The sequence below is a fragment of the Sprattus sprattus genome, assembly GCF_963457725.1.
Source record: "Sprattus sprattus genome assembly, chromosome: 1".
Classification (NCBI taxonomy): domain Eukaryota; kingdom Metazoa; phylum Chordata; class Actinopteri; order Clupeiformes; family Clupeidae; genus Sprattus; species Sprattus sprattus.
In genome coordinates, this window is record NC_137920.1 from 28,391,430 (window position 1) to 28,416,217 (window position 24,788).

The 24,788-nt window shown below is 40.2% G+C and overlaps 5 protein-coding genes across 5 annotated transcripts; 3 read left to right on the plus strand and 2 right to left on the minus strand.

Moving 5' to 3' along the window:
• Positions 1-6,519: 6,519 nt before the first annotated feature.
• Positions 6,520-6,930, plus strand: LOC308378906 (histone H3.2; the record flags this gene model as incomplete). Its single annotated transcript, XM_080855928.1, has 1 exon — positions 6,520-6,930. One exon carries the CDS (start codon positions 6,520-6,522, stop codon positions 6,928-6,930), a length of 411 nt encoding a protein of 136 aa, XP_080712054.1.
• Positions 6,931-7,940: 1,010 nt separating this feature from the next.
• On the minus strand, positions 7,941-8,315 carry LOC308378917 (histone H2B 1/2-like; the record flags this gene model as incomplete). Its single annotated transcript, XM_080855939.1, has 1 exon — positions 7,941-8,315. The coding sequence occupies one exon, from the start codon at positions 8,313-8,315 to the stop codon at positions 7,941-7,943; it is 375 nt and encodes a 124-aa protein (XP_080712065.1).
• A 1,070-nt stretch (positions 8,316-9,385) lies between these two features.
• On the minus strand, positions 9,386-9,763 carry LOC308382989 (histone H4; the record flags this gene model as incomplete). Its single annotated transcript, XM_080860547.1, has 1 exon — positions 9,386-9,763. One exon carries the CDS (start codon positions 9,761-9,763, stop codon positions 9,452-9,454), a length of 312 nt encoding a protein of 103 aa, XP_080716673.1. The 3' UTR covers positions 9,386-9,451.
• Positions 9,764-10,975: 1,212 nt separating this feature from the next.
• On the plus strand, positions 10,976-11,737 carry LOC308383198 (histone H2A-like; the record flags this gene model as incomplete). Its single annotated transcript, XM_080860816.1, has 1 exon — positions 10,976-11,737. The coding sequence occupies one exon, from the start codon at positions 10,976-10,978 to the stop codon at positions 11,351-11,353; it is 378 nt and encodes a 125-aa protein (XP_080716942.1). The 3' UTR covers positions 11,354-11,737.
• Positions 11,738-14,651: 2,914 nt separating this feature from the next.
• Positions 14,652-15,254, plus strand: LOC308378883 (histone H1-like; the record flags this gene model as incomplete). The annotated part of the gene is made up of 1 exon (XM_080855892.1): positions 14,652-15,254. One exon carries the CDS (start codon positions 14,652-14,654, stop codon positions 15,252-15,254), a length of 603 nt encoding a protein of 200 aa, XP_080712018.1.
• Between the last annotated feature and the right edge of the window lie 9,534 nt (positions 15,255-24,788).

Here is a 24,788-nt window from a genome sequence, read left to right on the forward strand (position 1 = left end):
TTATCGGTGACCATGCCCTTTTCAATACAGCAATGTCCATCAGGTTTTTCAGTCAACACTGGCAACCTGAAGTCCTAAAAAGACATCAGGGTAAAATGCAACTTTATTTGTACTGTATTTTTTCTGATTTTTTTTTTTTGACTGTAAATGGAATTGTAACCTGTACTGGAAACATCTTTTCACGTTTGTCTGATATTTGCTGAGCTTACAGTGTTATGCACACTGCTGAAGTAGCATGAAAACTGGGACATGTTTTGTTGCGATTCTCCATGTTGACTGATTTGGGTATATCTATCTATAAATCCAGGAATCTGTGTGTGTGTGGGTTTGTGGAGTGTCAGTCTGTCTAGGGCGTATCTCCCTGACGGTAGATACGTTAGTTATGAGATTTCTCATGTAGCTTACGCATGTCATGAACCTGTGCATCCTTGATTTTGAAGATTTTTGAATTTATAGTTTTCGAGATATTTGTATTTTACCGTTTCCCGTAGGAAACAATGGGTTATCTTTTCCCGTAGCAAGTCCCACTGTGCACCGAAATTACGTCACAATCAAACAAGCTATGTCACGCTCAGAACCTATAAAACCGGATGGTCAAACTCGATTGTCAGTTTTTGCAACAAGACAATTAGCTAAGTGGCTTATTATTTACACATACTGGAACAAGAAAACACAGACTACATACGGCAGTGAAACAAGGTGAGTTTCCTATAGAAATACTCTGATCTGAATAAGTGCAGTCTGAATGGAAACCATATGGGACCATCATACCTTTCAGAGTAGTCTGTCTAGGGCATATCTCCCTGACGGTAGATACGTTAGTTATGATATTTCGCATGTAGCTTACGCATGTCATGAACCTGTGCATCCTTGATTTTGAAGATTTTTGAATTTATAGTTTTTGAGATATTTGTATTTTACCGTTTGTCGTGCATTGGGTTTAGCGACGCTAAACCCAATGCATTTCAATGCACGGCAAACGGTAAAATACAAATATTTCGCGAACTATACATTAAAAAATCTTAATCTTATTGGTTACCAATGGTCTTACATTAAAGTGTTCTCAGAGATTCTAGCCCCGGATCTCAAAATAATGATATGTAAAAAGTGCCCCGTATTACTTCAGTCTAACCTGTACCTATGTGGAGTGCAAACATGTCTTGCTATTACACTACCCAACAGCTACACCTACGTCTGTTAACACTACATAATTCCTACGGGCACTGCACTAGTAGAGAGAATTACGTAAATAATATTTTCAGCATTGGTCTTGTGTAGTGTTTTTACTGTATTGTGTATTTTCACTTTCTCTGTGTACTTCACTTACACTACTCTAATCACTGAGAAGTAGTATTGCTAAAAGTGTTTTAGGTTTATAACAGAAGTGTGTAAGTGGTACAAACATAATTCAGTATATGCAATGTGTGTGTTTCATATGGTAACAAAATATGGTTTTGGTTAAATGAGTGTATAGATTTTACAAGAGTGTTTCATTTTGCAATGGATCTGATGTTTTTGCTCATTGGGTGTGGTTGTGCTTATTGTGTGAGGAGATTGAAAAATAAAACCGAGCAGTCAAAATTGTGTGTATCCGATCGTACAAAACTGTTAGCAATCATGTGTTTGGGCACTTGATGGCTGTTTTAATTCGACCGGCTCATAAACTTGACAGAGTGTTTTGGAATTGCAAGGAAGTGACCTCTTGATGTACGTCTGTGTCTAAAGCATAAAACTGTGTTTAGTGCTTTGCAAATCACTTGTGTGTATGGTTTCGCAAAAAAGTGTGATGTTTAAATGTGCTTATAGTTGTGCAGATCTGAGCCGTTGTTTTGCTCCTTGAGTGAAGGTTTTGATAATTGTGTAATACTTTTGATTTTAGTGTGTATCCGATCGTAAAAAAATGTAAACCTGTTTGGTGTGTCTACAATTAAGCTGTCATGTGTTTGCGCACATACAGTTTTTTACAATTGCTAAAACACTAAAACCCACTGGCTGAACAAAGTTCTCAGTTGCCTGAACTCATGAAGCTAATTGGGCAGTCTTGTCAATACCTTACAGTATTTTTTCCATCGCTAACGAGCGCTTACCTATACTTAAAATACTTTTTCTAAACTCTTAACACAGACTTACACCTACAAAACACAATTGGCCAAATAGATCATTTTCTTCTCAAAAGCACATTTTGTTAACTATATACTCTTCATTTCAAAATAGAAGACATCTTTCTCTGCACACACTAACTTTACCAAAACACTGGACATCTGACTCAAAATGAAATTATTCTTTCAAAGAATAACTCTTGTTTTCACTTCACAAGGAACATGCAGCCAATCAAAGTACACCAGGTTTCAAAATACTGGCTATTGTCGACATTACAAAAACTGCATAAACTTTTATGTTTCAGTTTTACAGGTATTTGCATGCAAAACATGCAATCCACTGTTTTTTTGCGCCAAATGTTTTGGTTGGGAACTGTATATCCACATGTAATGTTCACATTCAAAAGCATTCCAGTAAAAAGCGAATCAGTTTTTTTTTTTTCTTCACTGTTTACTCTAGGAGGTATAGTAGAAATACTGTTTAGTATGATACAACAGAAAACGTTTTACAGTATTGTTTAAAGTTAACAAAATATCCATGAACAAAAAAGCAACAGCAAAAAGCCCAGTAAAAAGGGAGAACTAAAAAAAACCACAACATTCCTTTATCTAATCCCTGCGATCTTCAGGGTTAGGCCACAAGTTTTCATCCACATCGCATCTGATGTTATCCAAGGCGATACACCTTGACTCGCTCACTGTTCCTCTCAAAGGGAGCAGTGTAGAGCTGTTTCATCCGCACTCTGTGTTTGGACAATGTCCGCGTAATGGTTGCGAGGCTGATGCTATTGATATTGTGAAATATCTCTTGCTCCTCCAAAATTCTGCTTTGAATCTCATGCAGTTTAATTGCATTATTTGCAACAACCATATCTACTATGGCAAGCTCTTGTTGATGATTGAGGAGCTTTCCTCTTCCCCCAGAGGGAGGAAGACGTTGCATTCTTTTGAGGGACAAAAAACATCAACATATGCATTACTGTATGGCCTCATTGACATGTCAAGTGAGAATAGAAACAATCCATGTAAAATGCAAACTTACCTGTTGGTTTGTTGAAAGATGCGTATAATTGACGCAACCGTTGACCGCCTCAAATTGGGCTGTACTCTTTCACCAGCCTCTCTTAGTGAAAGACCGTGGTTTATCACATGGCACGAATTCCATCACTCACTACTGCCCTTGTAGCCCTTAGAATGCCACCACCACGCATTCTTATACCTCTACCTTGCCCTCTCCTTAGGCCTGCTCTTCTCCCTGGACCTGCTCCTCTCACAACTCCTGCTCCTCTCACTACTCCTGCTCCTCTCACTACTCCTGCTCCTCTCACTTCTCCTGCACCTCTCACTACTCCTGCTCCTCTCACTTCTCCTGCTCCTCTCACTACTCCTGCTCCTCTCACTACTACACCTCTCACTGCTCCTCTCACTGGGCCTGCTCTTCTCCCTGGGCCCCTTGCTCTAACTCTTCCTCGTCCAGACATCTTTTTCGGTTTCTGTTTCCAAAAACATCATTCCTCAAAGTCCTCCTTTTACTGTATACCTAAGTAATGCCATTGATTCTAAGCCAGACTGGAATCAGCTGTGGTTGACCCAATATACCCAACATACATCAGCTGTGTGTCAATTACAGTTTTTTACAATTGCTAAAACACTAAAACCCACTGGCTGAACAAAGTTCTCAGTTGCCTGAACTCATGAAGCTAATTGTGCAGTCTGTTGTCAATACCTTAAACTATTTCTCATGGCAAAACACAATTTGCAGGTCTCACTTAGACTTTTCAGCAAAACTCTAAACACATTCTCAGTCTTAAAACACATTCGGCACTCTAATTCACATGTCATCCATACTGGTAAACACAAGTGGCAACAATCAAATACAAATAGAGAACAAATGTCATTGATTGAACACAACCACTCAAAATGTATTTAACTTGTATCAAATGATGTGACACAACCAATATGAGCCAGTTTAGGGAGCAAACAGGTTGTTGAAGGTGGGAAGGAGAAAGTCTGAGAATGAATAGAAGAAACAATGTGAGGGGAGGAGGACAAGTAAACACCAGGTTGACTCCTTTGATTTGTGTCCCTTTTACTGTGGTAGTGTATATTGTAGTAGGCCTACAGTGCATTGTAGGCTGTATAAGGACAAAACGAAAACAAGTTGTATGGCCCTGAACATTGTGCTTTCTATTTGGTACAGTAACAGTACTGATTGCTCAATAGACTTTGACTGGTTGTAGGTTCATATCAACGAAGAACAAGAGTGGGCTGTGAGCTGTGAGATGCAGGGTACAGTACTATAGGGGTACAAGAAGGAGAAAGAACCAACACAAATAGGAGCAAAGCAAAGTAGTTATTTTTGATACATTTGTATAGCTACTATGAGAGAGAACATGTTTTCATTCATCAAAAGTCAATGATAGATAAATATGAAATGTACTTCTCCCTGAGAACTATACTATACCTGTACTTCTCCCTGAGAACTATATGTTTTGAACAGTGTGTTTTCTATTTTGTGGTGTATTGTTTACTGACTGATTGAAAGTGTATATCATTTTGAACACTTTGTTTATGATTTGACAGCAGTGTTTGATTTTGAGCACAGGTAAAACTGTTTTGAGGCAAAAGTTTCATTTTGCAAGAGGATTCAGAGGTTTTGTAAATAGTGCTTGAAGATGAGGTTTTGTGTTTAGAGTTTAGAGAACATGAGTGACTGTTTCAAGAATGTGTTTTAGCAATTGTAAAAAACTGTAATGGCTCTGTTTATTTGACAGGCTCATAGGTGTGGTCATTTGACAGTCAATGTTTTGGAATTGCAAGGAAGTGACCTCTTGATATACTTCTGTGTCTAAAGCATTCAAGTGTGTTCAGTGTTTTGCAAATCACTTGTGTGTATTGTTTCGCAAAAAGTGAGATGTTGACATGTGCTTATAGTGGTGCAATTCTGAGACGTTGATTTGCTCCTTGAGTTAAGGTGTTGATAATTGTGTAATACGTTTGATTTTAGCGTTTATCCAATCTTAAAAAACGGTAAACAATCGAGAAAAACTGTAAGCAATTGCATTACTCATAGGGGTGGTTATTTGTCAGTCACTGCTTTGGAATTGCAAGGAAGTGACATCTTGATATATATCTGTGTGCAATAATATAAATGTGTTTGGTGTTTTGCAAATCACTGTGTGTAATGGTTGGCAAACAGTGTGAGGCTGACATTTAGCTTATAGTGGTGCAAATCTGGGCCAGGTTTTGCTCCTTGAGTATACAGTTTGGATAATTGTGTAATGCTTTTGAATTTAGTGTTTATTCAATCATAAAGAAATGTTAGCACTAATGTGTTTTTTCGCACTTGATGGCTGTGTTTTAGCAATTGGCTCATAGGTGTGGTAATTTGACAGTCGGTGCTTTGGAATTGGAAGGAAGTGTCATCTTGATATTCTTCTGTGTCGTAATGAATGCAAGTGTGTTTAGTGTTTTGTAAATCACTGTGTTGTTTCTCAAAAAGTGTGCACTGACGTTGTGCTTATAGTGGTGCATCTCTGGGCCGGGTTTTGCTCCTTGCAAACGACTTGGATAATTGTGTTATACTTTTGATTTGAGTGTTTATTCAATGGTAAAAACTTTAAGAGCCACCCACATCTATTTGAGAATGGGCATTCCCAGGCTCTATTCGGCATGATGCACAAATGTAATGGGTGAAAGTTGGACTTGATGTTTGCAGATAAGATATAAGCATGGAAAATAGGAACTGCCTATGGCTTTCTAAAGGAATATGAAGTTAATGTGAAAGGAGCATTTCAAGTTTCTGTACTGTAACATACAAACTCACATCTATTTAGTGAAAGAGATTCACACATATGTGCGGTAAAGGTGTCCAAGTACATGGATTGGTAACTAGACCATGCATTTGGGACACTCCTGAGGTCGCTGGTTCTAGGTTTTGAATCTGATTCCAGTCTCAAATGCCTGTGTGTGCCCAACACACAGTACTCTGAAAACCACAGTTGCTAACTATGACCCCCTTTTCCCACAATGAAAATGTATAATACATTTGATAATACCAAGTTAACTTAAAGTTTAGTATCATAAGGCATTGACTGCCAGTGAATATAAAGATATTGGCAAATATGTACATTAAAAATGCAAGCAAACACTTCTTGCGTTGTTGTTGGATAAGATTATACATTTTGTACGTCAAGCGTCTATATACTGAACGAATTTCTGAATTAAGGCAAAAACGCTCGTAGAGTAGGAGAAGGGCTTTGTACTTTGAATTTTAGGCGCCACCGGAATCAGGGCGTTGAATACCAATCAGCGGTAGCCAGCAAGTAAACGTCATCAGGGGGCTGGTCGAGGTTGTAACCTATAAATACCCTGCTTGCTTGCGTACTGGCATACTCCTAGCATTGAAGCAGACTTTGCAATGGCAAGAACGAAGCAAACCGCCCGTAAGTCCACCGGAGGAAAGGCTCCGCGAAAGCAGCTCGCCACCAAGGCTGCTCGTAAGAGCGCACCAGCCACCGGCGGAGTGAAGAAGCCCCATCGTTACAGGCCCGGCACAGTGGCTCTGAGAGAGATCCGTCGTTACCAGAAGTCCACTGAGCTGCTGATCCGCAAGCTGCCTTTCCAGCGTCTGGTCAGGGAAATTGCCCAGGACTTCAAAACCGATCTGCGCTTCCAGAGCTCTGCTGTCATGGCTCTTCAGGAGGCCAGCGAGGCTTACCTGGTTGGTCTGTTTGAGGACACCAACCTGTGCGCCATCCACGCCAAGAGGGTGACCATCATGCCCAAAGACATCCAGCTGGCCCGTCGCATCCGCGGGGAGCGTGCTTAAGTTGATCCCGACAACGTCAAGAAAAACAAACGGCTCTTTTAAGAGCCACCTAAATAACTCATGAAAGCTCATTTTCCATCCAGTGTTGGTACACACGCTATTTAATAGCCCACGCACATACTATACTCTAGCTACTACCATACAGTATGTTTAGCCCCCCAGTAGAAGTCACGGTTGAAAGCCGACGCTAGAATGACCGAAAATTCTTTTTACCATATACACTATGTGTAGGGCATATAGTAGTAGTATTACTAATAACCTTTATATTTGTATAGCACCTTTCATACAGAACAATGCAGCTCAACGTGCTGAACAGCAACGGATGTACGTGCACAGTGATGCCAAACAATTTAAATCAAATAAATATAAAATAAAAATAGTGAGTGCATACAAATTTAAGCTATAACATGATAACTGCAGTTGTATTTGTTTCAAGATCAGTCAGAACCGAAGTTAAAGACTAAGGTGAAGCGATACCAAGAACTACATCTGATGGAAGACAGCACCATATGCAAAACAATGTTCCTAAACATTTGCGACGTACTCTGCAACTCCCTGTCACACGCCTGTTGTTGACAAAAAAAGACGAGTGCAACATCTGGAACCGTTGGGTTTTTTTTTTTTGTGTTACGTTGTTGCGGCCAGTGTATCGAGTCATCTACACGCAAACTTATTGTATAGTGCAGTGTGTTGCAGTTTGTGTTCTCTGCATTGCAAAACTGCTCCACATATGTCGTTTCGGTTTTAGAATTAGGCTGCAGTTGACGTACAACATTAAAAATGCGCACAAGGTGCGTATTTCGAGCTCAGAATTCGGTTTGATCATCGTTCATATTACAAAAATGTGTGATAGTGGAGTCTTATGTGATTTTCCGAAACAAGGTAGGCGCAACCCTCTCTAGAGGAACATCCTGAAAACATAAGGAGATTTTGATTATGTTGGAACTGCTTTTCAAAGACAATGTGGGTGGCTCTTAAAAGAGCCTTTGGGTTGAAAAGCGTAAAACGCTTTACTTGGAGCTGGTGTACTTGGTGACGGCCTTGGTTCCCTCAGACACGGCGTGCTTAGCAAGCTCGCCGGGCAGAAGCAGACGCACTGCAGTCTGGATCTCCCTGGAGGTGATGGTGGAACGCTTGTTGTAGTGAGCCAAACGGGAAGACTCTCCAGCGATACGCTCGAAGATGTCGTTCACGAAAGAGTTCATGATGCCCATGGCCTTGGAGGAGATGCCAGTGTCGGGATGGACCTGCTTCAGGACCTTGTACACGTAGATGGCATAGCTTTCCTTCCTGGTCTTTCGGCGCTTCTTGCCGCCTTTGGCTGTGGTCTTGGTCACGGCTTTCTTGGAGCCCTTCTTCGGGGCGGGCTTTGCTGGCTCAGGCATGATGCTTTCTGTATGAGGATTCAGACAGAACTGCGGTACTGCATGCAGTCGTGCCACCTCTATATATACAGCACTCTATGCTAATATTTCACCTAGGCCAGCCATGACCAGAATCCCAGACGATGGTTGGTTACTTTGAAGCGCAGGGGCGGGTCCGTCTACTAAGCCCGCTCTGACCACAGAAAGATAGTTTAGTCCGCACTTCCCCTTCTTTTGTCATCTTCCCGCACTTTCTGAGCTACCTTGGCATGACCAAAATGAAGTCAATATACGAGACCTGCGGCATTAATTAAGCCTCATTGTTAGTGATACATATTTTCAATAAATCTGCATCGTAAACACTGACAAAGTCTTTATAGGAGAGATTCAAGTAGCCTATACGTGCATCCATGAAAGTGAGTTGCAGCATATGACTCAATAACTGAATCGTTTTTTTTCTTCAGTTAGAATATCTACATGTCAAAAAGACTAAGATGTGAATTTGATTATTGGTTTGATTATTGGTTCAAATTTGGTTTCCATAGGAGTGCTCCCTGTTATGGGAGTTACAGTTTTTTTTTCAGTTGTCCTGTATGTCCTATGTTATCCCAAACAGATTAGGAAAAACTCAAAAAAGATTTGCCGTGTATGACTTTGTAGGGGGCCCCAGAGTATCTTCGTGGGATTTTGTTGGTGAGATTGTTTTTTTCATTGACTTTTGAGTTCCCTGGCAATGGCCTGCATTTTACATTGCCTCACAATACTTTTGCAAACACACTACTCTTGGTATATTCGCCACTTCCATATAACGTGGATCAGCTCATACAATTGTACTTTTGAACTTGGTATTGCATGTGGGGATATAGCCATGCTTATCATTAAGCAGTAAAGCTATGAAATCAGTGGGAATACATTTACAATGAACCTAACAGGAGAAGGCTCACTAAAATAAATAATTATGCATTTACAGTGGCTGTTGGCCGTGTTGTGCATTGTAGGTTATATTCAGTATTAGTGCGCCATAGTTGACATCTTACACCACACATTGGTATTGAACATTCCCATTTTTCAATATAAACGCAATTGGAATCATGTTTTACGTAAGTATTTGGGTGGCTCTTAAAAGAGCCTTTGTCTCAGAATGAGGTGAAAGATTATTAACCTCCAAAACCGTACAGAGTACGACCCTGGCGTTTCAGAGCATAGACGACATCCATTGCGGTCACGGTCTTTCTCTTGGCATGCTCGGTGTAGGTGACGGCATCACGGATGACGTTCTCCAGGAACACCTTCAGCACACCACGGGTCTCCTCGTAGATGAGGCCAGAGATACGCTTCACACCGCCACGACGAGCAAGACGCCTGATTGCGGGCTTAGTGATGCCCTGGATGTTATCACGAAGAACCTTACGATGACGCTTGGCGCCCCCTTTACCGAGTCCTTTTCCTCCTTTGCCTCTTCCACTCATTGTCACTGTTTTAGTTTTACAGCAATGTGTGCACCTCAGCGTGTTGTACGAGGTCTTATATCCATCTGGAGGACCTGTTTGAAGACTATAAACACTCCTCCTCGTCCGTCCCTCCTACTTTTCTCTACTGGTGTTGGCGCGTACATGCAGCAAATTGTACGTCACCTTGACACGTCATTCAGTATTCAAAGTACATAGAATTTAAGTGGACGGTTATATCCAATCCTCTTTGTCTAAAATGTAACTATTATGACCGACCGAACCACTAAAAGGATCCATGGCCTTTGGGAGCTCGACTCTTTGTAACCCATACAGTCCATTTTATAATAGTTGTTTTCATAGTAAGGCTACGGGATCTGTCTTTAAAGTGGTGTATGTAACCCTCTTTCTCGCTAGCCAACTACCCATGATGGTGTGCGGTCTTTCAAATGCATTGTTCCTATAAAAACAATTGGTCGTAATGAGTAATGTATGCTTCAAGCTCAAGCTACGTTTGCAATATTTTCAGCTGAAGATGTAAAGTCTATCAAGGTTTTAAATCCCCACCAACCAATTAAGCAATGAACACACATGGTATGGCAGTATGTATTCACCTGCTTTAGAGCCAGAAAGAAAAGTTAATCTTTAAGTGAAGTTTAGCCAGAGTGGCTGATAATAAATAAACAGTGTGTTGTTAATACATCTTTAATAAGCTATTAAATTCTATTTAAATTAAATACAGCTGACGGATCCCCAAAAAATTGAAATATGCTTGCAGAATTCTGCTCATCGTTGTTATTTTTGTATCATTCAAACATGATTACAAGCCGGTCCATTAGATACTTTGTATCACCTAACCACTTCAGTTTGTTCCATTTTAAAGGTGTTCGCAATACATGGAGATTCTGGGACTTTGTGATTATTGTGACCATTGAACTGACATATCTGGAAACCAAGCTGCAACCTAAACTGGAAGGTGTCGTTTTAACTATTGCATGCGTTAAAATATTCAGTGATTTTGGAGATCACGCACAAAAGGAAAGGAGGATATCCAGCAGGCGCCAAAATGAAGCAACGTTTGTCTTCCCGCAGGACCTACACGTTGATTGGCTCTCAGTATTCTCGCCTCAACCACTGAGGCAATGAGCAACGCTGAGCTTGAGGAGAATAAATACACTCCCCTCCCCGTTTTGCTACACTTCAGTATTCGGAAGAACCCATACAACTCCTAAAATGAGCGGCAGAGGCAAAACCGGTGGAAAGGCTAGAGCAAAGGCCAAGACTCGCTCCTCCAGGGCTGGACTCCAGTTCCCCGTGGGCCGTGTTCACAGGCTGCTCCGCAAGGGCAACTATGCTCATCGTGTTGGTGCTGGTGCTCCGGTCTACATGGCTGCAGTGCTCGAGTATCTGACTGCTGAGATTCTCGAGTTGGCCGGCAACGCTGCCCGTGACAACAAGAAGAGTCGTATCATTCCCCGCCATCTGCAGCTGGCTGTGCGCAACGACGAGGAGTTGAACAAGCTGCTCGGCGGAGTGACCATCGCTCAGGGTGGTGTACTGCCCAATATCCAGGCTGTGCTCCTGCCCAAGAAGACCGAGAAGTCCAAGTAAATCTGACCTCTAAACTATCAAACAAAGGCTCTTTTAAGAGCCACCCAATTACTTTTTAAAAGTTCATTCCAAGTTGCTTAAAGTGCCACTCTGCCCCCCCACCAATTGGCACATACACCTATCAGAAAAGGACTTTATGTTGTTTTCTTTAATAACTGGTGTAGCAGGCACTGGTCAATGCCATTCATGTTACTTGCATTTATGTAAACACTAGCAGCCTAGCTTGATTTTGATACATACTTGAACATAAACACACTATATTTAGACACTCAATGTACTACCATTGGGTTGTCTGGACACAGCCAGAAAGACCAAACTACCTCAGCCAATGTATAAACAACATAATAATTGTCGAGGTGACATAAGGTTAACTATACATTCAGAAACGTCCTGTTGATGCCCATTGTTGAGATTTTTGTGAGCCTCTAGTTGTTCAGGGTCTATGGTGGCCCATATTAAAACAATGAGTCAAAGTCTCGTTTAACTTTTTGAAACGTTTGAAACTATTGCTACTCCACGTATGTATCGCCACAATCTGTTCTTTCACCTTTTAACTAGTCTTTCACTTTTGGTGAGATGTGAGATCATTGGAACGTTTATTGACTTAAGCAATGTGAGACATTTAGAGGGAAAATCACTATTTGGTGGAGCTGTTAACAATTCATGAACATTTGAAATCTGAGACTGCACCCTTCTATTTGTAAGACATGAGAAGCCTTCTTTAACAATTTGTTGGATTTTAAAAGCTTGTGTAAAATCGTAACTAGTAACTACTGCCATCAAATATAAGGGGAGTAGAAAGTGTAAGTTAACCCCAAGCTCTGAGCCTAACACACCACCTTGTGCGATGGTGACACCACAAAGTAATTTGTTCAACTCCTCGTCGTTACGCACAGCCAACTGCAGATGAAGGGGGGATATCCAGCCCCCTGCATTTTTCTGAAAAAATAATCATCAAAATCAGCATGGCAAGGCTCAGGGAGATTTTAAACATTAAATGGTGTTTTTCTCTGTGTCACAGTTAGAGAAACTTATTTTCTTTGTGAAACTGTCCTCCTCTTCTCCTATGTTGATGTCTGCTGCGATGGGGAATAGTGAAGTGCATGGCGTAGAAAAGAGTATGACCTGGACCAAGTGGGACTTATAGTTCAGTCTGTGTAAGTCTATTGTGCCTTGCTAGTGAGGCAGGGTTTAGTGTGTAGGCAATCCAACGGAAATACCTGATGATTCAAAGGCATGCAATCTTATAACATGTACACCTGCAAGTAATATCTCTTATCGTTAAACTTCCTCTCAGTCCTGTAACCCATCCACGCCTACACTATACCATGATGTATGGAACAATATCATTACAGTTTTTTCTTGATTGCAGAAGCACATTTTTGAAAACAGGGCCCTGTTTTTCAAAACACTACACACAATTAGCACCACCACACACCCAATTAGTAGAACAATTCACATCCTTTGCAAAATTAAACATGCATCTAAAAACAATACACTAATTTATCAAAACAAATTGCGTTACCACAAACACACTAAAACACACACACATACACACACACACTCAGACACACAAACACACACACACACACACACACACACACACACACACACACACACACACACACACACACACACACACACGCATGAAACATATAACTTATCGTTTTTTTCACAACATGCCTACGGTTCCTGTCGGGCAGGGGGGCATTATCCACATCACAGGCAACTGACCTGAATGTTTATATTTGTGTGTTGTTGTTGCTTTGAGATTTTACTTGAAAAGTGTCTGCAACAACTGAACATTGTGTGTAGTGATTTGACCAGGTGATGTGTAATTGACATTAGAGTGTAAAGCAGGAAAGTCAGAGTCTATACAGATAAGGGAGTGTGAAGAAATGCCAAATTGGGTCGACTGATTGGTACATGAAGTTTTTTGTGTGAAACACTGTAATTCTGTTTGTACCAGTAACACACTGCTGCTCCAAACCTAAAACACTTTTAGCAATTCTACACCTCAGTGATTAGAGTGTAAGTGAACGACACAGGAAAAGTGCAAATATACAATACATTCACCAAAGTTTTGTACGATTGCATAAACACTCAAATCAAAAGTATTACACAATGAACAAAACCTTACACTCAAGGAGCAAAACATATGCCCAGATTTGCACCACTATAAGCAGATGTCGCATTTCTACTTCTCAGTGATTAGGGTAGTGTAAGAGAAGTACACAGAGAAAGTGCAAATATACAATACATTCACCACAAGACCAATGCTGCGGAAAATATAATTAATTTCTCTCCATACACCCAAAACCAGTCAACATTGAGAATCACAACAACGAGTTTCCCAGTTGTCATGCTATTACAGTAGTGTGCATAACACTTTAAGCTCAACAAATATCAGACCAACATATTCTGTATCCAGGTTACAATTGCAGTAAAACTAAAATAAAAGATCTGAAAATACAGTACAAATACGTTTTTTTTTTTTTTTCTTTCCAGAATGAGTGCCAGTGTTGACTGAGAGACATGATGGACATTATTGAAAATGGTATGGTCACCGCTCATTTTTGGGTTCAGTATAGTACAAACCTGAAATCGTCCCAAAGGCACGAACTGTATTCGACCATATGGGCTACAACTTTGATTGTCTTTAAATGTATCTGTATTTACGAAAGTGTTCAAAGTGTTTGTTTCCAATAAATGTTCAAAATGTCTGCATTCCCATTAGGATGTGTGTCTGCTGTGATGTCGGATCGGCCGAATATGTCTGGCAGCCATGTGTTTCACTAAGTCCAAACAGATCCCATCTGAAAAGCACAGATTCGCACAGGGTACTTTATTACCGATTATACGGGTCATAGAGGTCCATGGTTTGTTCTATTGCTCACCGAGGTGCAAATGCCAAATGATTTTACAACTTTTTTAGAGGAGTTTTCCTCAGAAAAGAAATATGGGTTGCCACGACGCCCCTGTCACTTCTACGGTTCTCTGTTCGTTGAAACACGGAAAGGGTGAAAATGCGAGGTAATTTAAGTTTGCTTTAAAGTGCAAGGTGTGAACTTCACAACCGACATCTTCATATCCGCACATTTTGTTTCGTTAGACACATTTTGTTACAAAATGCGAGTGGAGAAAACACAAGCGAGTCCATCACGGAAGAGAGGAATGGAGAGCTCTTTCAGTTGAGTCTCAACGGTTCTCATGCCTATCTTAAATACAACCCGCTGGCGACTCGTGGTACTCGTTCACTCGATTCTCTCGTACTCTGATCGTTAGACACCACGAAACTATGGCTGAAGTTGCCCCAGCTGCCGCGCCTGCTAAGTCTCCCAAGAAGAAGGCACCAAGGCCCAAGAAAACCGGACCCAGTGTGGGCGAGCTTATCGTCAAATCCATCACTGCATCCAAAGAGAGGAAGGGAGTTTCTCTGGCTGCCCTGAAGAAGGCTTTAGCCGCTGGTGGATACGATGTGGAAAAGAACAACGCTCGTGTCAAGGTGGCCATCAAGAGTCTCGTCTCAAAGGGCACACTGGTTCAGACGAAAGGAACTGGCGCGTCCGGCTCCTTCAAGCTGAACAAACAGGCAGAGGTGAAGAAGCCTGCGAAGAAGGCTCCCGTCAAAGCCAAGAAGCCGGCAGCAAAGAAGCCCGCTGTAGCCAAGAAGCCCAAGAAGGCAGTGGCAAAGAAGCCCGCAGCTGCTGCAAAGAAGTCTCCGAAGAAAGCCAAGAAACCCGTTACGCCCAAGAAGGCAACGAAGAGCCCCAAGAAGGCCAAAAAGCCCGCCGCACCCAAGAAGGCAGCTAAGAGCCCCAAGAAAGCTAAGGCAGCGAAACCCAAGGTGGCCAAGCCTAAAGCCACCAAGGCGAAAAAGGCTGCCCCTAAAAAGAAGTAAATATTGCGCTTCGCGTGCTGCTCTTTGTAGTAAAACAAAGGCTCTTTTAAGAGCCACCCAACATTTCATTTGAATGCATCTCTTCCTACACTGGTGATGGTCAAATCTAAAAAAAAAAAAAAACATGATTTTGCACCTCATATTGTTAATTGCAGTCAAAAGAGAGAGAGAAAAAAACTGCTTCGTTTATATTTGCTTTGTTAATGTGGAACGCCTTGGGTCTCTCAAAAGCATTACACCTGCATTGTGACATGCACGTTGATAAGGTTACACAAAGATACATTGAATTCATGAACCATCTACATTCCATTTCAACTCACAAAATATCTCAAGACGAAAAACATAAAAAGCTTGTTACATTGTAACCAATTTCAGTACAATGATTACGTAACAGTGGGTGTTATCCATTGTTTTACCAAACACGTCACACAAATATCCAGTTGACTCCTCAACCAGCTCAATTTGACTCATTATTCGCAGATAAGAGTCGTTGACAAAATAGAGTGATTTATTAAGGCCATTGAAATTCAAGATTTTCGAGAAGAAGCGGGAAAGGGAAGGATAGAAAGCGGCCGACACCAAACTAAGCTTGACCTGATGTCACATGGTAAGCTATAAATTGATTGGCTCTCAGTACGGTGGTTTCAGCCAGTGAAGGAGGGAGACAAAGCATATACACAGAATACTGGCTCACCGTGTACCTTCACATTTGTGCTTAGAAATATTGATGGGAAGTTGGGATCATTTTACTGACTCGGTTCCTTGAATGTCGTTTACTCAACATTTTATAGCCAGTTCCATGGCCTTAATATGTCCACTGCAAACACGTATCATATTCTCATGAAGTTAAGTGTCATGAGAATCTCTTCTGAATGTCCGGAGAATGGATGCAACTGAGAAGCGGCTTATGTTTGGTTGAACCCTCTGGCCAGCCTCATGTATGGTCAAACCCATGTTGACCTCATGGTTGAACACATTGGCCTGAATCTCTAAAGAGATACAGTAATGGCTCTCTTTCTTGCTCTTCCTCTTCATCCTTTTACTCATTCTCCTTCTCCTCCTCTTACTCTCACTCCTCTGCCTCTCTGGTCACCTCTCACTGCAATGTTGCCATAAATTGTTCTCCAAACCAGGAGCTTATGTTTTGATTTAAAATTGCACAACAGCTTTGGAAATGGAAGTTTTGCTATTTGAATAGCAGTGGGTTCTGTCTGAAAACAAGGAGGTTTTCGCATTGATGAAGTGTGCAAAGTAGAGAGGATGGTGTTTAGTGTTTTGAAGAAAGTGTGGTTAACAATTGAAATCTGTGTCTAAAGCAGAGAATTTTGTGTTGTGTTTTGAAGAGTTCATATCAACAAAGAACAAGTGCGTTGTGAGTAGTGAGATGCAGGGTACAGTACTATAGGGGTACAAGGAGGAGAAAGAACCAACACAAATTAGAGCAAAGCAGAATAGTAATTTCTGATACAATTTTAGCTACTATGAGAGAACATGTTTTTGTTCATCAAAAGATGACGGATAAATATGAAATTTGTTTTGAGATTAAACATGTACTTTTCCTTGAGAACTATATGTTTTGAACAATGTGTTTTCTATTTTCTGGTGTATTGTTTACTCACTGCTTGAAAGTGTATATCATTTCGATCACTTTGATTATGATTTGAGAGCAGTGGTTGATTTTGAGGCGAAAGTTTCATTTTGCAAGGGGATTCAGAGGATTTGTAAATAGTGCTTGAAGATGAGGTTTTGAGTTTACAATTTTGAGAAAATGGGTGACTGTTTCAAGAAATGTGTTTTAGCAATCATAAAAAAAACCTGTAACTCATCTGCTGCATTTCTATAGTGTTTGGAGTTTTTTACGATCGGATACACACTCTTGTAAAATCTATACACTCATTTACAGTTTTTTACGATCGGATACACACAATTTTGACTGCTTGGTTTTGTTTTTCAATCTTCTCACACAATAAGCACAACCACACACCCGATGAGCAAAAACATCAGATCCATTGCAAATTGAAACACTCTTGTAAAATGTATACACTCATTTAACAAAACTATAATGTCACCATATGAAACACACACATTGCATATACTGAATTCTGTTTGTACCACTTACACACTTCTGTTATAAACCTTAAACACTTTTAGCAATTCTACTTCTCAGTGATTAGAGTAGTGTAAGTGAAGTACACAGAGAAAGTGAAAATACACAATACAGTAAAAACACTACCCAAGACTGATGAAAATATGATTTACGTAATTCTCTCCATATACCCAAATCAGTCAACATGTCAACACGGAGAATCACAACAAAACATGTCCCAGTGTTCATGCTACTTCAATAGTGTGCATAGCACTGTAAGCTCAGCAAATATCAGACAAAGGTGAAAAGATGTTTCCAATAAAGTTGCATTTTACCCTGATGCCTTTTTAGGATTTGTCAGTGTCGCCAGTGTTGACTGAGAGACCTGATGGACATTACTGTATTGAAAATGGCATGGTCACCGATAATGTTCGCTTGAATTTATCTGAGCCTGATAGCATTACGTATTTGCCAAAAGCATGTTTATGATCTCTCTATCTTGTTCTTGCGTGAATATGGGCCTGTCCTCCTTTCAAGTTTATTTGATACATTTGGTCTTCTTCTTCTTTGAGCACATTTTCCTCCTGCTTCAGGTCTTCCTCTTCCTCTACTTCCACCTTGACCTCGGCCTCATGGCATGGCCTCGGCCTCTTCCTCTTCCTCCTCCTCTTTCTCCTCCTCTGTGGATTCCCCCTCTCACCCTCACTCTTCTTCTTCTTCTGATTCCTTCCATTTTGGTTGAAGACAGATTACAGTTACTCATCTGCTGCATTTCTATAGTGCTTAAACCTGTTTGTTGTGTCTACAATTGCAGTTTTTTTGCACAATCGGATACACACTAAAATCAAAAGTGTAACACAATTATCAAAACCTTCACTCAAGGAGCAAAACAACGGCTCAGATCTGCACAACTATAAGAACATTTCAACATCACACTTTTTGCGAAACCATACACACAAGTGATTTGCAAAGCACTAAACACACTTTTATGCTTTAGGCACAGACGTGTATCAAGAGGTCACTTCCTTACAATTCCAAAACGCTCTGTCAAGTTACCACACGTATGAGCCGGTCAAATAAACACAGCCTTCAATGCCCAAACACAACAAACAGGTTTAAGCACTATAAAAATGCAGCAGATGAGTAACTGTAATCTGTCTTCAACCAAAATGGAAGGAGTCAGAAGAAGTGGTGAGGGTGAGAGGGGGAATCCACAGAGGAGGAGAAGGAGGAAGAGGCCGAGGCCATGCCATGAGGCTGAGGTCAAGTCGGAAGTAGAGGAAGAGGAAGACCTGAAGCAGGAGGAAAATGTGCTCAAAATGTATCAAATACTGTAAACTTGAAAGGAGGACAGGCCCATATTCACGCAAGAACAAGATAGAGAGATCATACTGTAAACATGATTTTGGCAAATACGTAATGCTATCAGGCTCAGAGAAATTCAAGCGAACATTATCGGTGACCATGCCCTTTTCAATACAGCAATGTCCATCAGGTTTTTCAGTCAACACTGGCAACCTGAAGTCCTAAAAAGACATCAGGGTAAAATGCAACTTTATTTGTACTGTATTTTTTCTGATTTTTTTTTTTTGACTGTAAATGGAATTGTAACCTGTACTGGAAACATCTTTTCACGTTTGTCTGATATTTGCTGAGCTTACAGTGTTATGCACACTGCTGAAGTAGCATGAAAACTGGGACATGTTTTGTTGCGATTCTCCATGTTGACTGATTTGGGTATATCTATCTATAAATCCAGGAATCTGTGTGTGTGTGGGTTTGTGGAGTGTCAGTCTGTCTAGGGCGTATCTCCCTGACGGTAGATACGTTAGTTATGAGATTTCTCATGTAGCTTACGCATGTCATGAACCTGTGCATCCTTGATTTTGAAGATTTTTGAATTTATAGTTTTCGAGATATTTGTATTTTACCGTTTCCCGTAGGAAACAATGGGTTATCTTTTCCCGTAGCAAGTCCCACTGTGCACCGAAATTACGTCACAATCAAACAAGCTATGTCACGCTCAGAACCTATAAAACCGGATGGTCAAACTCGATTGTCAGTTTTTGCAACAAGACAATTAGCTAAGTGGCTTATTATTTACACATACTGGAACAAGAAAACACAGACTACATACGGCAGTGAAACAAGGTGAGTTTCCTATAGAAATACTCTGATCTGAATAAGTGCAGTCTGAATGGAAACCATATGGGACCATCATACCTTTCAGAGTAGTCTGTCTAGGGCATATCTCCCTGACGGTAGATACGTTAGTTATGATATTTCGCATGTAGCTTACGCATGTCATGAACCTGTGCATCCTTGATTTTGAAGATTTTTGAATTTATAGTTTTTGAGATATTTGTATTTTACCGTTTGTCGTGCATTGGGTTTAGCGACGCTAAACCCAATGCATTTCAATGCACGGCAAACGGTAAAATACAAATATTTCGCGAACTATACATTAAAAAATCTTAATCTTATTGGTTACCAATGGTCTTACATTAAAGTGTTCTCAGAGATTCTAGCCCCGGATCTCAAAATAATGATATGTAAAAAGTGCCCCGTATTACTTCAGTCTAACCTGTACCTATGTGGAGTGCAAACATGTCTTGCTATTACACTACCCAACAGCTACACCTACGTCTGTTAACACTACATAATTCCTACGGGCACTGCACTAGTAGAGAGAATTACGTAAATAATATTTTCAGCATTGGTCTTGTGTAGTGTTTTTACTGTATTGTGTATTTTCACTTTCTCTGTGTACTTCACTTACACTACTCTAATCACTGAGAAGTAGTATTGCTAAAAGTGTTTTAGGTTTATAACAGAAGTGTGTAAGTGGTACAAACATAATTCAGTATATGCAATGTGTGTGTTTCATATGGTAACAAAATATGGTTTTGGTTAAATGAGTGTATAGATTTTACAAGAGTGTTTCATTTTGCAATGGATCTGATGTTTTTGCTCATTGGGTGTGGTTGTGCTTATTGTGTGAGGAGATTGAAAAATAAAACCGAGCAGTCAAAATTGTGTGTATCCGATCGTACAAAACTGTTAGCAATCATGTGTTTGGGCACTTGATGGCTGTTTTAATTCGACCGGCTCATAAACTTGACAGAGTGTTTTGGAATTGCAAGGAAGTGACCTCTTGATGTACGTCTGTGTCTAAAGCATAAAACTGTGTTTAGTGCTTTGCAAATCACTTGTGTGTATGGTTTCGCAAAAAAGTGTGATGTTTAAATGTGCTTATAGTTGTGCAGATCTGAGCCGTTGTTTTGCTCCTTGAGTGAAGGTTTTGATAATTGTGTAATACTTTTGATTTTAGTGTGTATCCGATCGTAAAAAAATGTAAACCTGTTTGGTGTGTCTACAATTAAGCTGTCATGTGTTTGCGCACATACAGTTTTTTACAATTGCTAAAACACTAAAACCCACTGGCTGAACAAAGTTCTCAGTTGCCTGAACTCATGAAGCTAATTGGGCAGTCTTGTCAATACCTTACAGTATTTTTTCCATCGCTAACGAGCGCTTACCTATACTTAAAATACTTTTTCTAAACTCTTAACACAGACTTACACCTACAAAACACAATTGGCCAAATAGATCATTTTCTTCTCAAAAGCACATTTTGTTAACTATATACTCTTCATTTCAAAATAGAAGACATCTTTCTCTGCACACACTAACTTTACCAAAACACTGGACATCTGACTCAAAATGAAATTATTCTTTCAAAGAATAACTCTTGTTTTCACTTCACAAGGAACATGCAGCCAATCAAAGTACACCAGGTTTCAAAATACTGGCTATTGTCGACATTACAAAAACTGCATAAACTTTTATGTTTCAGTTTTACAGGTATTTGCATGCAAAACATGCAATCCACTGTTTTTTTGCGCCAAATGTTTTGGTTGGGAACTGTATATCCACATGTAATGTTCACATTCAAAAGCATTCCAGTAAAAAGCGAATCAGTTTTTTTTTTTTCTTCACTGTTTACTCTAGGAGGTATAGTAGAAATACTGTTTAGTATGATACAACAGAAAACGTTTTACAGTATTGTTTAAAGTTAACAAAATATCCATGAACAAAAAAGCAACAGCAAAAAGCCCAGTAAAAAGGGAGAACTAAAAAAAACCACAACATTCCTTTATCTAATCCCTGCGATCTTCAGGGTTAGGCCACAAGTTTTCATCCACATCGCATCTGATGTTATCCAAGGCGATACACCTTGACTCGCTCACTGTTCCTCTCAAAGGGAGCAGTGTAGAGCTGTTTCATCCGCACTCTGTGTTTGGACAATGTCCGCGTAATGGTTGCGAGGCTGATGCTATTGATATTGTGAAATATCTCTTGCTCCTCCAAAATTCTGCTTTGAATCTCATGCAGTTTAATTGCATTATTTGCAACAACCATATCTACTATGGCAAGCTCTTGTTGATGATTGAGGAGCTTTCCTCTTCCCCCAGAGGGAGGAAGACGTTGCATTCTTTTGAGGGACAAAAAACATCAACATATGCATTACTGTATGGCCTCATTGACATGTCAAGTGAGAATAGAAACAATCCATGTAAAATGCAAACTTACCTGTTGGTTTGTTGAAAGATGCGTATAATTGACGCAACCGTTGACCGCCTCAAATTGGGCTGTACTCTTTCACCAGCCTCTCTTAGTGAAAGACCGTGGTTTATCACATGGCACGAATTCCATCACTCACTACTGCCCTTGTAGCCCTTAGAATGCCACCACCACGCATTCTTATACCTCTACCTTGCCCTCTCCTTAGGCCTGCTCTTCTCCCTGGACCTGCTCCTCTCACAACTCCTGCTCCTCTCACTACTCCTGCTCCTCTCACTACTCCTGCTCCTCTCACTTCTCCTGCACCTCTCACTACTCCTGCTCCTCTCACTTCTCCTGCTCCTCTCACTACTCCTGCTCCTCTCACTACTACACCTCTCACTGCTCCTCTCACTGGGCCTGCTCTTCTCCCTGGGCCCCTTGCTCTAACTCTTCCTCGTCCAGACATCTTTTTCGGTTTCTGTTTCCAAAAACATCATTCCTCAAAGTCCTCCTTTTACTGTATACCTAAGTAATGCCATTGATTCTAAGCCAGACTGGAATCAGCTGTGGTTGACCCAATATACCCAACATACATCAGCTGTGTGTCAATTACAGTTTTTTACAATTGCTAAAACACTAAAACCCACTGGCTGAACAAAGTTCTCAGTTGCCTGAACTCATGAAGCTAATTGTGCAGTCTGTTGTCAATACCTTAAACTATTTCTCATGGCAAAACACAATTTGCAGGTCTCACTTAGACTTTTCAGCAAAACTCTAAACACATTCTCAGTCTTAAAACACATTCGGCACTCTAATTCACATGTCATCCATACTGGTAAACACAAGTGGCAACAATCAAATACAAATAGAGAACAAATGTCATTGATTGAACACAACCACTCAAAATGTATTTAACTTGTATCAAATGATGTGACACAACCAATATGAGCCAGTTTAGGGAGCAAACAGGTTGTTGAAGGTGGGAAGGAGAAAGTCTGAGAATGAATAGAAGAAACAATGTGAGGGGAGGAGGACAAGTAAACACCAGGTTGACTCCTTTGATTTGTGTCCCTTTTACTGTGGTAGTGTATATTGTAGTAGGCCTACAGTGCATTGTAGGCTGTATAAGGACAAAACGAAAACAAGTTGTATGGCCCTGAACATTGTGCTTTCTATTTGGTACAGTAACAGTACTGATTGCTCAATAGACTTTGACTGGTTGTAGGTTCATATCAACGAAGAACAAGAGTGGGCTGTGAGCTGTGAGATGCAGGGTACAGTACTATAGGGGTACAAGAAGGAGAAAGAACCAACACAAATAGGAGCAAAGCAAAGTAGTTATTTTTGATACATTTGTATAGCTACTATGAGAGAGAACATGTTTTCATTCATCAAAAGTCAATGATAGATAAATATGAAATGTACTTCTCCCTGAGAACTATACTATACCTGTACTTCTCCCTGAGAACTATATGTTTTGAACAGTGTGTTTTCTATTTTGTGGTGTATTGTTTACTGACTGATTGAAAGTGTATATCATTTTGAACACTTTGTTTATGATTTGACAGCAGTGTTTGATTTTGAGCACAGGTAAAACTGTTTTGAGGCAAAAGTTTCATTTTGCAAGAGGATTCAGAGGTTTTGTAAATAGTGCTTGAAGATGAGGTTTTGTGTTTAGAGTTTAGAGAACATGAGTGACTGTTTCAAGAATGTGTTTTAGCAATTGTAAAAAACTGTAATGGCTCTGTTTATTTGACAGGCTCATAGGTGTGGTCATTTGACAGTCAATGTTTTGGAATTGCAAGGAAGTGACCTCTTGATATACTTCTGTGTCTAAAGCATTCAAGTGTGTTCAGTGTTTTGCAAATCACTTGTGTGTATTGTTTCGCAAAAAGTGAGATGTTGACATGTGCTTATAGTGGTGCAATTCTGAGACGTTGATTTGCTCCTTGAGTTAAGGTGTTGATAATTGTGTAATACGTTTGATTTTAGCGTTTATCCAATCTTAAAAAACGGTAAACAATCGAGAAAAACTGTAAGCAATTGCATTACTCATAGGGGTGGTTATTTGTCAGTCACTGCTTTGGAATTGCAAGGAAGTGACATCTTGATATATATCTGTGTGCAATAATATAAATGTGTTTGGTGTTTTGCAAATCACTGTGTGTAATGGTTGGCAAACAGTGTGAGGCTGACATTTAGCTTATAGTGGTGCAAATCTGGGCCAGGTTTTGCTCCTTGAGTATACAGTTTGGATAATTGTGTAATGCTTTTGAATTTAGTGTTTATTCAATCATAAAGAAATGTTAGCACTAATGTGTTTTTTCGCACTTGATGGCTGTGTTTTAGCAATTGGCTCATAGGTGTGGTAATTTGACAGTCGGTGCTTTGGAATTGGAAGGAAGTGTCATCTTGATATTCTTCTGTGTCGTAATGAATGCAAGTGTGTTTAGTGTTTTGTAAATCACTGTGTTGTTTCTCAAAAAGTGTGCACTGACGTTGTGCTTATAGTGGTGCATCTCTGGGCCGGGTTTTGCTCCTTGCAAACGACTTGGATAATTGTGTTATACTTTTGATTTGAGTGTTTATTCAATGGTAAAAACTTTAAGAGCCACCCACATCTATTTGAGAATGGGCATTCCCAGGCTCTATTCGGCATGATGCACAAATGTAATGGGTGAAAGTTGGACTTGATGTTTGCAGATAAGATATAAGCATGGAAAATAGGAACTGCCTATGGCTTTCTAAAGGAATATGAAGTTAATGTGAAAGGAGCATTTCAAGTTTCTGTACTGTAACATACAAACTCACATCTATTTAGTGAAAGAGATTCACACATATGTGCGGTAAAGGTGTCCAAGTACATGGATTGGTAACTAGAC